The 15,491-nt window shown below is 41.9% G+C and overlaps 1 protein-coding gene across 1 annotated transcript in view; it reads left to right on the top strand.

The window, feature by feature from the left end:
• The window catches only part of XRCC5 (X-ray repair cross complementing 5), a 78,175-nt gene extending 63,814 nt beyond the window's left edge, over nt 1–14,361 (top strand). The window contains exons 17-21 of the mRNA XM_033112904.1: nt 476–585; nt 2,277–2,373; nt 4,088–4,155; nt 13,034–13,108; nt 13,873–14,361. Of these exons, the coding sequence (XP_032968795.1) occupies nt 476–585; nt 2,277–2,373; nt 4,088–4,155; nt 13,034–13,108; nt 13,873–13,887 (365 nt within the window). The 3' untranslated portion in view covers nt 13,888–14,361. The remainder of the gene's footprint in view (nt 1–475; nt 586–2,276; nt 2,374–4,087; nt 4,156–13,033; nt 13,109–13,872) is intronic.
• The last annotated feature ends 1,130 nt before the right edge of the window (nt 14,362–15,491 follow it).

Raw genomic sequence — 15,491 nt, 5'->3', positions numbered from 1 at the left:
TCATTGTTTTTCACTGTCTTGGGCTGTCTGACACTTACCTTGAGTGGAACTAGGGGAAGGACTAGAGGATCTATTTTTCTATGACTTTATCAGGAAAGACAGTTGTGAATGATTCAAATGGCCCCTAAAGTCTGGGGGGAAGAGAAACAACAATTTAAAAAACCCAACAACTTAGTGTTTGAAATCCCAGATGGAACATCTAGTTATAATTTTAAGCATCTATCTTAGAAATTAAATTGTATTTAGTGAAAAGTATCAGTTAGCACTATCCAGACTTTTCACATACAGACTTTTGGAATCAGCATTTTGCATCTCATTAAGCCCCTACCCCTGCGAAAAGAAGTGTGGCTTTTGTGCATACTGACCACAAAGCTCTCAAACCATAATATAGGTACTTTCAAGGCACAGAAGCATACATTCTCTCTAACAAGCATCACTCAAATACCTAAAGAAAAATAAATTTGTTGTATTCTAGCGAGTCACCAGCTAATAAATCACATTGAACAGTTTTTGGATACTAATGAAACACCATATTTTATGAAAAGCATGGACTGCATCAGAGCCTTCCGGGAAGAAGCTATTCAGGTAATGCTTTCCTAGCCTGTCTCCTCTTCCGAAACAGATGGCCATCATCACAGGAGAGACAGACAGTATCCCACCGATAAGCCTGGGCTTCGGAAATAACCATTCTCGCTATGAATAGCAGTGTGTGCCAAGAGAAGTAGAAATGACTAACTCATTTTACTATCAGTGTCATTTCTGACGGGGAATAAAGATGGGTGGGTGAATGGAAAGTTTTATCCCTGGAAATTTGCTTTTTATTATACTACAGCCCTGGCTGTATGGTTCCTATTGGGGAACGAAGGAAATTTTCATTGTAACCTCGGTGGTCCAGTCATTATTGTAAAGATGGGCTATTTTAAGGAAATGATGGAAAATATATATTGGTATAATTATTGAGAAAGATTTTATGAAGACAGGAGTAGGGATCTGCATGCTGGGGGAAAAATAATACTGAAAGTTAATTACTCACCCCCTCTACCCGACCTTTTGTTTTTGTTGGTGTGTTTTAGTACAAGTGTTTTAAAAAACACTTCTAAAAATTTTCCAAATTATTTCTAGGCTTCTATACAGAGACTCTAGGCAAGAGTAAGCAAGTTTAAATTAGAAAGTATATTTTTAAAGTAGGCACAGTTGTAGGATATGTCAGTTCTTATGTGAGCGCTTATTAAATATTTGCTGAATGAATGAGCAAATTCTTGAATAGTTTAGATACTTACATAGAATGACAAGAAAATGAGAAAATGGTTAAAATTGGAATGGAATAAGAGATTCAGTAGTGGATGATGACCCAAGTGTCCTACAGATGTTAATAAAAGACAAAATTTTGGCAAAGTGGAGTCAGGATAAGACAAGGGTGACTCAGTTGGGGGGAAAAGATTTGGTTAGATGGAAATAGGTAGTGACAACATTGCTTGTTAAGTAAGTGACACTGCTTCTCTCCCCCTCGCGCCCCCCAGCTAGATGGACTATCTGATAACACTTCTGTGCTCTGTTCCCACAACATGTCCTTAAAAGTATTAGGTGGTTATATTTCTTTAAAAATAAAGGGGGGGGGGACAAAAAAGAGATGGGGTAAGATCAAAAGAACTTCAGAGAGGTATCACTTAATATAGAGAGACCTTTATAACTGTAAAAAAATTTTTTAAAAAATGTTTTATGGAAGAGCTGGAAAAATCGAATACTGACTGTTTATTTGCTCCTGTTAAGGAATTGTTAATTTTTATGAGTATGTTTTTTTAAAAAAAGAACATGTATTTTAGATATTGCATATAAAAATATTTATAGATGAAGTAATATGATGGAAATTTGCTTCAAAACAATCTGAAGACTGTGGGAAAAGGTAGGGGTACAAAGGAAACAAATTTGGCCGAGTTGATAATTGTTGAAGCTGCCTAATGGGTACACGAGCATTCAGTGAATTATTCTCTTTTTGTTTGAATATGTCTATATTGGAAGTTAAAAAACAAAGTACCAGGCCACCAGAAAACTGTGTGGCTTTGAGAAGTTCTGTACCTTCCACAGATGGAAGGATTTCAGATTGCCAGCAGACAAAACTGAAATTTGAAATGTCAGGTCCCCATTTATCAAAGGCCATTTTATATATGTTTTATAAATATGATGGATTCAGTACATGTAGAACTTTGGCCTGGGGGTGACTATGTTATTGTACTTGCTCTGACTTCTACCTCCTCTACCCCCATGTGCCATCACAGTGTTCAGAAGAGCAGCGCTTTAACGATTTCCTGAAAGCCCTTCGAGAAAAAGTGGAAAGTAAACAATTAAATCATTTCTGGGAAATTGTCATTCAAGGTAAGCTATCGTTTTCTCCAAATATTTATGTTATTTTTTTCTAAATATAAATGTAAATTACACTGTGTGATGACTCTCCGTGTGGATTTGGGAAATGCTCAGGACTCAGTGAACTAAAATTCTTGCTTAATAAGCATGAATACAAAGTGATAAATAATATGTAACCTTGTAAGTCCCATCTTACCCTGTGTAGCATGACCTGTTTCCAAGATTGCGCCCGTCTGTTGGTTGAAAGAAGTTGTGTGGGTAAACTTACCGCCCCCCTCAGAGTCGTAGACACTTTTAGTCCTGCTGGGTCCACAGCATTTTCATTGACCTCACCCGTTCTTTGCTCTCCTGCTACCTTTCATTACCATGGATTTGGGCTTTTCCTATAAGCTGACCAACAACTTCAGGCATCAGAGTCACTCAGCTCCTCACTTGTTCACAGTGACCAGTGTAAATCAAACCTAGAAAGAAGGGAACATACACTCTTTCAGCTTGAGGCGGATGTTTGATTTCCTCATTGCTCTTTGCCTATTTTTCAAAATCTGACGGTTTTCTTTTAGAACCCTACTATAAGGTATTACCTACTAAAAATAGACATTATAAAAACAATGATGTTGAAAAGTATGAAACTTTTCACTTGAAGTAGAGCCCCCAAATTAATTTCAAACTTGTTTTTCTGTGCAAATTCTGTATAAAGGAGTTACATACCTATCTGTCCAGCTTCCAATGGGCAGCTTTTCATCACACAGGCAACCCTGATTCTCAGCCCTTGAACTTTGACACTGGGGAACAAAAGCAATTAGAATGGGTGGTGAGTGGGGCTTACTCAGATCACGCATGTGTCTCTGCTGCTGACCCAGTGGGTGAAAGGGATTGGTTCTGGTATTGAATGCCTCCAGCATGTTGTTTGCTGAAAATAAACGTACAGGACATACACAAGACAGATGTTTTCTGAGAGTTACATCTAATTGCGAGCATGCACACAACTTGTGCCATTTCTAGGTACAAATGGATGTTAAATGCATGTGCTTTTCTGACAGTTTCATGCATCAGCCATTTGAGGCAGGAGAAAATCTTAGGAAGAAGAGAAGACTAAAGGGTAGATTTTCTATCCTTGATTTGCACTCACTGATCTAAAGTTTGTGCTAAATGATAAGAGACATGGCCATTGTAAGAGCATGTTTCCTCCCGACCTTAGCCTACTCGCCATTCCGTCAATAGCCAGTGATACTGATAGACGTCATTCAATTATCATGTATTTACTGCGCTGCTGCTGTGTACTATACATTGAGGGGAATACAAAGGTGAATAAAACCTTGCCCCTGCTCTAGAGAAAAGCGTATAGTCATGTTAAGAGAGAGAACATTTATACAAATAGTTATACAGGATAACATATGATACCATTTCAAAGGCATAATAAAGTGACCTGAGACTTCTAAAGGAAAGATTATTTCTATCTGGATTTAAGCAAGGAGGCTTCATGGAGCAGATAGCATTTGAGATGTGTGGCCTTTATTTTACACAAGCAAAAATAGGAGACAGGATCATGTAAGATGGAAGGAGCAGTGTGAGTTAAGTGCCTTTATAGTCCTGTATTTCTTATAGAGAAGAGCACCCTTATAGTTTTAAAAATCTCCAGTGCAAAATGGGAGCAGGGATGGTGGAAAGGAAGGTGGGATTGGGGTTGATTCTGTACTTGGATTTTACTCTGTGAATTATTTTTTAGATGGAATTACTCTGATCACCAAAGATGAAGCCTCTGGAAGCTCTGTCACAGCTGAGGAAGCCCAAAAGGTATTGACAGCTCCTGTCTTTAGACATATGATTACAGTGGATATTATTTTCTTGATGCCCATTCTTACTTGAAGAAGTTCAATTTTAAGGGTAACTAAATTTAGTGTACCCATTTATTACTCAGCCAACAGTCAAATTGCTTTGGCTGCAGCATCCTGATGGGAGAAGTTGTACTGTCACTCAGTTTTCCATAGACCGAGGTAATGTTTCTAGAACTTACCTGTGATCCCAGCTGCAGTAGCTCCAGAGCTGCTAAAGTCCAAGCTTAGCCTGGACCCTAGTAAAGGCTGCGAAATCCATCTAGCTCAGGGATCCCCACCCTGGCTACACACTGGTCACCAGGGGAGCTTTTTTAAAAAAATACTGATGACCAGTAGTGTCCCCCAAGACACTATTCCACAGAGATGGGTCTAGGCATGGTTTTGCCTTTTTAAAGCCCCTCAGGTGATTGTAATGGGCAAAGAGGTAGAGAAACGCCAGTGTTCTGGCATAAGCCCATCCAGGTGTGTTCAGTAAGTAAAAGATCCCACGTATCCAGACCCCATGTGCTTCGTATGGACACAAGTAGTTAGGCCACCGTCTCCCTGCTTGGTGTATCAGTACCATAGCTGATTCAGCTATGAGTCAAATATATGTGGCCATTTAGCTCAGTAATCCTTCATTATACCTCAGGTTTTTGAAGATATTGTAATCAAATTAAATTGAATAGCTTAAAAGTATATGGTTCATAATATTCAGCTTCAGTTACAGTCGCTGATTGATCCAGTGCTGCTAGTACAGCACCTGGCAGCTGCCAGTTGTGTACTAAGTCTGCTGTGTGCTGGGCCCTGGGTGGGGTGTAAGACAGCAGCCCTGCCCTCTGGAAACTCACACGATCAGCTACAAGGTAGCAGAGGAGGAATAAGACAAAAAATAACCCTATACACACGGAGGAAGAGCTTGATCTGAAGCGGTGGGCAGGACAGGATGCCGGTATAGGAACGGCAGGAATGAGGCTGCAAATGTTCATCTCATGGCTACAGTTAGGCCAAATTAAAAATGCCCTGAAGTTTTATAAAGTCATTTGGCAGAAAATGGTGTTTGGGAGAGTAGTCAGTCAGAATACACAAGAATTCTTCTTAAGCACTTTGTTTGGCAGGAAAAAAAATCACTTTGTTAAAGAACATCTGTGGTCCTTGCTTTCAGGAAGTAACATTCTGGAATTTTAGAAGCATGTTCTAAGAGGCTGGTTATTGTCTCAGAAGGGGTTCCACGCTGTCTGCACCCTCTCTGTCATACGAAAGGGACTATATCTAAACTTATGTCATTGGAAGAATTTTCTGCAGCAGGGCTGGTTGACTTAACCTATATTTCTCAAAGAATCAAAAAATCCACACATTTCTAGAATACACTGGGGGAAAATGGCTTTCCTTAAGATGTACAAGTGTAAAGTTATGATTTAATTTTCATTTTAGTATATGTGCTGCCGAAGCGAGCACTTAATTTTCATTTTAAATGGATATCCCTAGTTCATTAAATCATCAACATTTGAAGAATTTGACAGCTTTCAATAACTTGTAAATATCTTGAGAGAGTTTAAATGTACTCTAAGGATTCTTCTTTAACTCTCTAATAATAGTCAAGTTTCCTTAATTGATTATTTAAGAAGTGACCAAACTTAACACTTGTTTTGAAGGCAATGTAAATGAATATTTTAGTACCCGGTCAAAAGTGATTACACTTCCCTAATTTGGCTAAGGGATATAGCTGCAACATGTCTTTCCTGTTAAAACCACAAGCAGTCAGCTTCCACGAGCCAGAATCTCTCAGTAATCCTCCCCATTATCATCTGTAAACGCATTCTCCCTTCTACGCTTCTTTCTAAAAATCAACAGGTGCCATTTAAAAACATTTTTAATACAAAGGCTGTTAAAAACAAAATGAAGTGTTCGTGTGATACTGAAGCCGACACAAAAGCACAATCGTGCCAGTGACACAGTGTGCGCCAAAGGGGAATCAGAACAGCCTCTCCTGTGTTTACTGGGTTTTCTCCGTATTCAAAGATGGTGGCGTTTTTCAAACTGTCTTAAATCACAACCAATTGAAATGAGTTCTGCTGAAACTAGAATCATGGAAGGACATTGCCCCATACGTAGTCATGAACTGAAATTCCTCTCTGTAGCTTAATTATCAGACTTAAAAGTCCTAATAGGTAGACTCTGTGCCCTTGAATTCCATACAAGATACCGCATGGGCAACGTAGAACAAACCTCAGACAATTTGCAAGAAACACATTATCCCTTCTTCAATTTCTTTCCTCTCTAACACTCTGGATTCACTTAGCTGTGACACGTTTGGTTAAATGTTCTGCTACAAGGAAAAGTACATTTCTTTAGATCATGCTCTCCTCTTCCTCCACAAATGGTAATATGTACTCAACTCTCACCTTGATAATAGATGTTATTTTAATGCAATAATGACTAAAATTGTTTGCCTTGACTAATTTTACTTGTTTAGCAAAAACTGATTGGTAAACCTTCACCCTATTAATGGTTAATTTTGTGTGTCACCTTAGCTAGGCTGTGGTGTCCAGTTCTTGTGTTGGTATTTTTGTTGGTCTCGAAGTTGCTGTGAAGGTATTTTGTAGATGTGATTAACACAATCAGCTGACTTTAAATGAAGATCACCCTCAAGAATGTTGATAGTTAAAGGAATTCTGCCTGAGTTTCCAGGCTTCTGAATTTCCGATCTGCCAGCCCCCACAATTGCCTCGGGAGAGCCCTGAGTGATCCAGTTCAAGGGGGAAATACTGTCCTACCATTGTAAAAGTAATGAGTGGAAATAAACACACAGCACTTAAGTGACATACTCTCGAGTACGGATGTGCTTACAGTACTGGTTATGGGAGAGAGGGCGCAGACAGCGTGGCACCCTTTCTGAGACAATGGCCAGCATCTTAGAGATGCTTCTAAAATTCCAGGACGTTACTGCTGAAAGCAAGGACCATAGCTGTTCTTTAACAAAATCTTTTTTTCCCGCTAGTCAAAGTGTTTAAGAAGAATTCTTGTGTATTCTTACTACTCTCCCAAACAACATTTTCTGCCAAATGACTTTATAGAACTTCAGGGCATTTTTAATTTGGCCTAACTGTAGCCATGAGATGAACATTTGCAGCCTCGTTCCTGCCGTTCCCCTAACGGCATCCTGTCCTGCCCGCCGCTTCAGATCAAGCTCTCCCTCCGTGTGTGTACAGTTATTTTTTGTCTCATTCCTCCTCTGCTACCTTGTAGCTCATCGTGTGAGTTTCCAGAGGGCAGGGCTGCTGTCTTACACCCCACCCAGGGCCCAGCACACAGTATTTGACTCACAGCTGAAGCAGATTGAGGACTGAGGTAAAATGAAGGATTACTGAGCTAAAGAGCCTCGTGTGCTGACACCACTCATTTCATTTTGAAGCCTCAACATAAATATTACCCCTTTACATGAATTTTTATTATCATTATAATCTGTCAGTTCTTTCACTGAACTTTGTCCGTTTCTAGTTGTTATTATTAGACATGCCCGTAACATCTGACGTTGGGTAAAGTCTTTGTAGCCCTTGCGTGCCCTTCACCCATCAGTTCACTCTCAAGGCACGAGGTAGGCAGAGGTGTGGCTGTTCATCCTGACACAGTCCAGGCGCATCTGGGAAGTGCTTTGCCCCAGGCCACACTCAGGAGGAGACTGGTCTATGAATGGAGAGGCTGGTTCTCCACTTGAAGTTTACCTTTTTTATCAAAAACCCTTTTTCGTATTTTAAGTTTCTTCTTGATAATCTGTGTTAGGGTTAGAACACCATTCTCAACAAGGCGATCTTGCTCTTCAGGAGACACTTGACAATCTCGAGACATTTTTAGTGGTTACAGCAGCGGGTGTGCTACTGACTCGTAGTGGGTAGAGGCCAGAGATGTTCCGAAGCATCCTAGAGTGCACAGGAAGCCCCACAACAAAGACTTATCTGGCCCCACATGTTGATAAGGACGCTGAGAAGCCCTGCATTAGAAGCATCTAAACAATGAGTCTTAACGAGGGCAGAGGACACTGGCTTACGTTGAACAGAATTTTATTCAGCTAGGAAGAATCCTAATGATCTCCTCGCTGAGTTTTTATTTTTAAAACTGAAAGCTCACAAGGAACCCTGACATGTAAAACAGAGAAAGGTGGTGCTGCTCAGTTGGTGAGCAGTGGGATGGCACTCAGGGAGTAGCCCTGCCCAGAGGACTCGGAACTCTCAGGACCTCAAGGAACAGAACCTGAAAAATAGTGATCTAGTGCAAACTCCATATTTTATAGATGAGAAACTTAGGGCCTTGAGAAGTAAAATGACCTGTCTGAGCTGTCACAGTACGTCACTGGCCAGGAAACTAATTATAGGACGACCTCCAGTCCTCCATTCTGTTTACCCCATGTTAAGAACACGGAGGGGAAAGGATTTGTTGCATGGCTGTAGAGTATTGTTTCTCATGGGATTCCAAGAGGCTGAACTGTGCCTAAATAATCATTTGGTACAAGCGTTATGGGGGAAAAGTCATCTTGTTAGCACTTCTTTTCCTCGTAGCTACCTAAGTTAGCTTTCCTCATTGTTGTTGACATTGATTTTCCACCTTAGCATCATGGATGCTCAGAGCTTAGCAATCTGGGCATTTTACAGATGCTCTCTTTAGAGAGCTGAAGTTGACTTGCTCAGTGTCTCACAGCGAGTTCTTGGCAAGCAGAACTGGCTAGCATGCAGACCCCTGGACTCCCGCTGGCCATCTTCCCACCACACCACGGCGCCACCTCTCCATGCCTCCGCCTTGGAATGCCACCCGCCACACCTACATAGAGATGCTCACACTCCCTCTTTCAAAAGTACACCCCATTTTGTGTGTGTGAGTGTGTAAGAGATCTCCAGTGTCCCATGAAGGATTATAACATCAGAATTTAAGAATCATTTCTTGAGAACAGTTGTCTCTAGCTGGGGACCCCTGTTGGACCCCATATTTTCCTTTGCTCTTTTTCTACTTTCCTTTTCTGGTTTAAATCTCTGGTATAGTTGTTCTACATGAGTACAAGAAAAGCAATAATGAAAATGTCACAGTGTTCCCTTTTTTTGTTTAGAGCTTGATACATTTAAGATACAATTTTTAAATTTTTATTGAGGTGCAACCTACATACCGTGAATACACAAATCTTAAGTTTGCAACCTGATAAATTCTTACACATTTGTACATCTGGGTGCCCACCACCCAGATCAAAATAGAGAATATTTCCGTCACCCCAAAAGGCTCCCTGGTTCCTTCCTAGGCATAATTCCTCTGCCTCCAAGGTAACCAGTGTTCTGATATCTGTCACTTGAGAATAGTTTCGCCTGCTCTTAATCTTACAATTGGAATCATGCCTTTTATGATTCATGTTGTTAAGAGTTGTTCGTTCTTTATTACAGCTATGTACTATTCCCTTTTATGGTTATACCACAATTGATTCATCCATTCTTCTGATGATGGACATTTATTTCCAGACTTTGGCAATTATGAATAAAAATGTTATGGATATTCTTGTACATACCATTCAGTGGACATATGTTGGGTATATTCCTAGGAATGAGAACATAAAACCTACAGTACCAGAAAGCATTTTTGCATACTTCATTTCACATGAGACTCACTACAATCCCATGAGTTAGATAGGGTAAGTAGTAGCGTTCCCATTTTATCTTTCAGGAAAATTAGTTATGGAAGGGTTACGTGGCTTGCCCAGGGTTGCTGAGGAACTGACAGCTAAGGCAACGGTTCTATTCTAACACACTAGGCTGCAGGATCTCTCTGCCCTACTCTATTGCCTTTATAACAGGAAATAAACTACAGGTGGCATTAACGAAGCTTGAGTGTGTCATTTTAGACAAAATACATGCAAGTGGACTTTTATTCTTCCTGAGGCTTTTATACACTGGATTATGGGTGATTTTTTTTGGAATCACCTGATGGTGTTGGAATAAACCCAAGGGAAGCCATGTGTTTTAGTTTGGGGAATGGTAAGGGTGTGAGCCCAAGCTGATTGTTAGGTTCTAGTTTTATGGAGGGGTAGAAATGGCAATTTCTATACTGAGGTTATTGATGCCATTTCTTGGCTTGTGGCCAGGATTGAAAAGCCCATTCCCTAGAGATCTCCAAGTAAGAAGGCTCTTTCTTGGTCGCCCCAAGTAAACGATGGTGTTCTGAGGAAGGAGTGTGTCACACAAGTGTCCTTTCTATTTATTCTTTAATTCTTCGGCATGTTGCAGAGGTAACACACACACACACACACACACACACACACACACACACGATGAGAGTTGATTCCTGCCCCTTCCTGATGCTTCCAGAGAATCTGTTGGTTTTGCAAAGAAAGCAGCCAGTCACTGACTTCTCTGCTGTGTCTCTGGCTTCTCTGTCACTGCACAGCCTGGAAACTGCTTGCAGTTAAAAACTCTGATGGTGAGGAGTGATCTGTGGAAGAGCTCAGCCTTGCCTGGGGCTTCGGCAGGATATGAGATGGCAGCCCAGCTTTTAGCCATCACTCGCTTACCCAGAAATGCCGAGCAGATCTGTCAGGAAAATCAGTTGCAGATGTTCACACTTGACGGAAGTGACGGTTTGTTTGCTGCTGCTCCTGTCTTCCTAGGAGTTTGGCTTAGTTTCGGAGATGTGCCGTTTGTGTTTAATTACGTATACCGTGCTCATACTGTGCAGACAGTCTTATCTTAATTTATTTTGTAATCGTAGTGTGAAAGGGGCGGGAATAGGAAGTGGAACTTTTAGGGGGGCCGTGTGCCAAACAACTTAAGGGGTTCTCTAGATTTATCAGTCAGTGCCTCCCACGTACCAAGTTGATCAGGGGGATCACAGATGTGGTGGACTGTCCAACCCTTCAGGCTACAGAGTTTGTCTGTGTTTAGAAGGTGCTGGTCACTGGTGGCCCCACAGAGGTTTATGGCAGACATGGTTCTACTTTCTATTCTCCTCACCCCAACTGGATGTCTTATCCTTTAACCATATGTTCCTGACATAGGGAGAAGCGTGTGGGGATTAATGCCAGTGAGAAAAGGACCAAAATAAAAACTATTTTTAATGCTGTTAGTAATTAGGAGAATCATAAAGGTCAATTTGGGAATCTCGGATAGGTGTAATCCTCAGACAGAAACCATATGCAAGTACATATGTGGCTGCCTTATTCGTTTTCCTGTATTTGGCCCTCAGATAGCTTTATTAATAACCAACCAGAATAAATAAATAGATTAATGACAAAGAAGCTGCGCCACCTTTGTGTTCCAGGCCGTACGGCACTGCTCACATCGTCTTTTGCACCACCGATTGCCGTACTGCACACAACAAGCGGCTGTGCAAGGACCCCACATGCCCTTAGAAAAAGGTGAATCCCGTCATCTCTCAGTCAAACTTGAAGACAGTGAGTGGTGAGGTGGCTGTGACTGAGGGGAAAAAGTTCAGAAGAGAGGCTGCGTCCAAAACAAACCGTCATGGCCACGTCCACGGTGCCGTTCTAAGTGTGCGTGTGAGCTCTTACACACGAGGAACAGAAGGACGTGCGGCGCTTGCTTCCTAAGACTTGCTGCGCACAGCCTGCTATTCAGAGGGTAACTGTGATTTGTTAGAGACATATTTTAGTCTATAAGTTTTAGGTTTTAGAGGCCATTGTACCATAAAAATAATAGGAATGTGTAGGGAAAGCAATTCTTGTGTTTTTTTTCATGTTGAGAAAGTGAGAAAAGTGTAACTACACTTTCCCTCTTGGGTGGAGACAGTGGCAGGAGCACAGGAGTGGGCCGGCAGGTACGCTGGCCGCGTGACATGTGTGCTCCGTGCACACTGGCCCTGAGCAGTACCAGCAGCAAGAGGCAGCCCCACCTTCCACGACCCCTCTTATTATTAAAACACTCACTCCTACGGGCTAATCTCTGTTACCATTTTCAGTACTTACGCTACCAGAGGATCACTCCGGTGTTAGGATAGATAAGGGGTTGATAAAACTGAGCTCTTAGATGCAGTAACCATGTGTCGGGGAGGAAAAGGGTCCCTGCTGCTGTCTCTAGGAGGGACAGGATGGACAGCAGGTGTTCAAATGATTTTCAAGGGTACTCACTACACTTTTAAAATCGAGTTTGTTTTCATTCCTAGATCTTGCACACTTCAGCTCAGGCCCTTGCTTCGCTTTCTATCTGCCTCTTAGAAGCTCCGGGTCTAGAACACTGCTGCTGAGCAGAAGCGTGCATGAGACTTTTTCTCATCCACCTTCCTGTTTTCAGTTTCAAACACAAGTTGAAGGATTTCCAGAAAAGGAATTGAACCGCTTCCCAAGCTCCTCCTTTTTTTGTTTCACATCATTTACAAGAAGTTTTTCCTGTTACATCTTTTGTCCACAGGGGGGTTGAAGAATCGCTGGTTGTAGTCTTTAAGTTCAGACCCTGGATTCTTATGCTCCCTTCAAAAGAGACCAAGACATACTGGTTTGGAGAGTTTGGATCTTTTCTTAACCCCAGTGAGCTCACGTATCTCCTGTGGAAGCACAAATGGGAATATCAGGTGTTCTCAGTGCCTGACGTAGGACCCCGCACTCTGTCATGGCCTCTGCGAGCCATTTCACTTCCTCTTCCCCAGAACTGTCTCTGTGACTTTAGGTGGACTCTTCAACCTCAAAATTAGTCTTTTCATCCAGGCCCAAGTGAGGGAGCGGACGTCGAGCTGATGTTTCTTTTGAGCCATTTGTAGTGAGACTTTGCTGAGCAAATTTCTTAGGTTTGCCCATGACAATGCTAGCAGTATGTTCCTTCATCAGAAGACGGGGAAATGTCATTTTGGTATCATGACCGACTCTATATTCACAGTTTCTGGCCCTCAAAGAAAATCCAAGTGAAGACGCAGCAGCTGCACTTGAAGAAGGCGGTGACGTGGATGATTTAGTAAGTGCTTTTAACGGATGCCAGGTGTTCCACGACCCAAGTCTCTGGGCTGTAAATGTAGCACAAAGGCTGCTTATTGTAGACTTGTTTCTTATTTGTGTATCAATCTCCAGCACACCAGACGCTCCCTCCACTATTATTTATTGCCATTATAAATCTAATCAGATAGGTGATTTTATAATGGAAATCCCTGTCCTCAGTGGTTTTACTTAATGTTATTCATTCAATTTAATCCTCTTCTTCGAAGGACTACAGAGCTGGAGCTGCTATTCCCATAGTAGCAGAATGTTACAATTTACTGCGATTGCTCTCAACCAAATAAGCAATACAACACACGATGTGTGTGGGTTGACAAAAACAGCCTGTAAAAAGCCTAATTATTAAATGTTCTCAATGAACTTAATGTAAACAAAATAGGCTGACAGGCATTCGGGGGTTTTAGACCTGGTCACGCAGTGTCTGGGTGCCTGGGAGGCTGTGTAGACGTGTGGGCGTTTATATCCATCGTTCATGTGTGGAAACATTCTGTCTTTAAGCCTCACGTGATAGCTGCCCAGTAAACAGTTTCAGCCTTTCGTGGAGTTCTCAGTACTGTAATGAGATGCTTGGTATTTAACTCCTAACATAGTTAGCAGTGGATACGTGTGCAAGTCCACGCAGGCCACCATTGACGAGAGCCGTTACCGTTAAACTCTTTCTCACCAGACAAGCTGCGGTCTGAAGTTGGCCTGGTTCGTTTCTAAATATACTGTTCCTGTTTACAGCTGGACTTGATATAGATCCTGGATGTGTGGGGATCTGCGAGCCTTACCATCACTGTCGTGCTGAGAGTTCTACACAGAACAATGTGGAGGATGCCATTCAAGGCGACCGGAAGGAAGCTCTGGAGTTGGTCCCTGCAGGTTACCTGGAAGTGAATCACCTGATTCTCTATGCAATAAATATATACATATGAGTATATAAGGGCTATTTAGACCCCATACACGTTCATAAAGAGATATTGTTGTTTTCTGATTGATACATTATTTCTCTTGTGGTCTTACTGATCTCCATGTATAATACACGTGCTTTGAAGCTTACTCCTGGAAAATGGACTTCCTCCAGACGTGGTGCTTTAGTGAGGATTGCAGCCCTCAGGAAGTTACCTCACCCAGAACTATGGCCTGGTCATTGGTGAGTTTCCAGTCCTCCCCAGGAGGTATAGTCCGTTGTCTGTTCGTGTCACAGCGATCACAGTTCACCCTGATCAAACAATGGCATTTGTTTCCTAGCAATAGGAAGCTGGGTTTGGAAAATCATGGGTAAGTTCTGACCCATTTCTCTTTCTATTGAATCCTTTTAGTCACACATTACTTTGGCTATATATTTGGTGCTATTCGTTTAGCAGGGTGGGAAGGGGACCACAGTTTTCTTGCATACCCATTTTCAGCAGCGAGTTACAGTGTTCTCGTGAAGAAAAGATGCTCTTTTGGTCCAAACTCTGACATATCAGTAAACCCTAAAAAAAAAAAAGAAAAAGAAAAGAAAAGAAAAAAAACTGAGAAATTCGCCACCAGTGGTTAGGATTTTATTAATATCATTTCATTACTGTACTTGGAGTTTTCACCAAGAGAAAGTTTTTGATTGTGTTAAAACACTTCGCTTCCCATCTCCACCTGAGCCTCCTTTCCTTTCTCTCTGGATGATGTTTCCTTTCCTAAAATAAGAAAATAGCAAAACCCTTATTTTGTTTTTCCTGACCTCATTTCTCCCCCGAGTTCTGACCCCTCCTTCCTTGGTGTCACAGCCTTTGTGGTACCCAGTCTCCCATATATGTCCTCAGCACCTCCACAAATGGCCATTGACTCGCTTCAGTTTACAAACATAACATCCAAGGGATACACGACTCGCTCCTCCTGTGGACCGCTGTTCATTACTGATCGTCTGCAAAGGAATTCTTCCGTGCTGTGCTGAGATTACAGCCCCTCTGTGCACTGCCTGAAAACGGATCTGCACGCAGAACAGCATGCAGTCCCTGAGGAGAGAGAGGAGTGGTTTACTGGGCCTCTAGCACACCCCTCAGTACTGTGCACACTTGAGTCAGTCTTGACACACAGGTGCCCATTTAAAGCAACCCCAATGCAGGATGCCATGTCTTACTGTCCAGTTCAATAGTTGAAGCCCAGGAATGTTTGTGACCAGATAAATAAAACTGAGACATTTCATAGACTCAAGAGGGAAAACTGTGTTCCTAAAATTCTACCTTACGCTCATCAGTTCCTCCTAGCAGTATGAATCCGTTCAATGAGTATGGCCTCAGAAGCGTCCCTGTCTTAGGCAGTTTGGGGAATTTCCTTTGGAAACAATCCTCCTGTCAAACCAAGAAAAGTTGGAATCAAGTTAG

Source organism: Rhinolophus ferrumequinum, chromosome 8 (genome assembly GCF_004115265.2).
Source record: "Rhinolophus ferrumequinum isolate MPI-CBG mRhiFer1 chromosome 8, mRhiFer1_v1.p, whole genome shotgun sequence".
In the NCBI taxonomy this organism is placed as follows: Eukaryota; Metazoa; Chordata; class Mammalia; order Chiroptera; family Rhinolophidae; genus Rhinolophus; species Rhinolophus ferrumequinum.
This window is presented reverse-complemented; position numbering and strand designations above follow the sequence as displayed.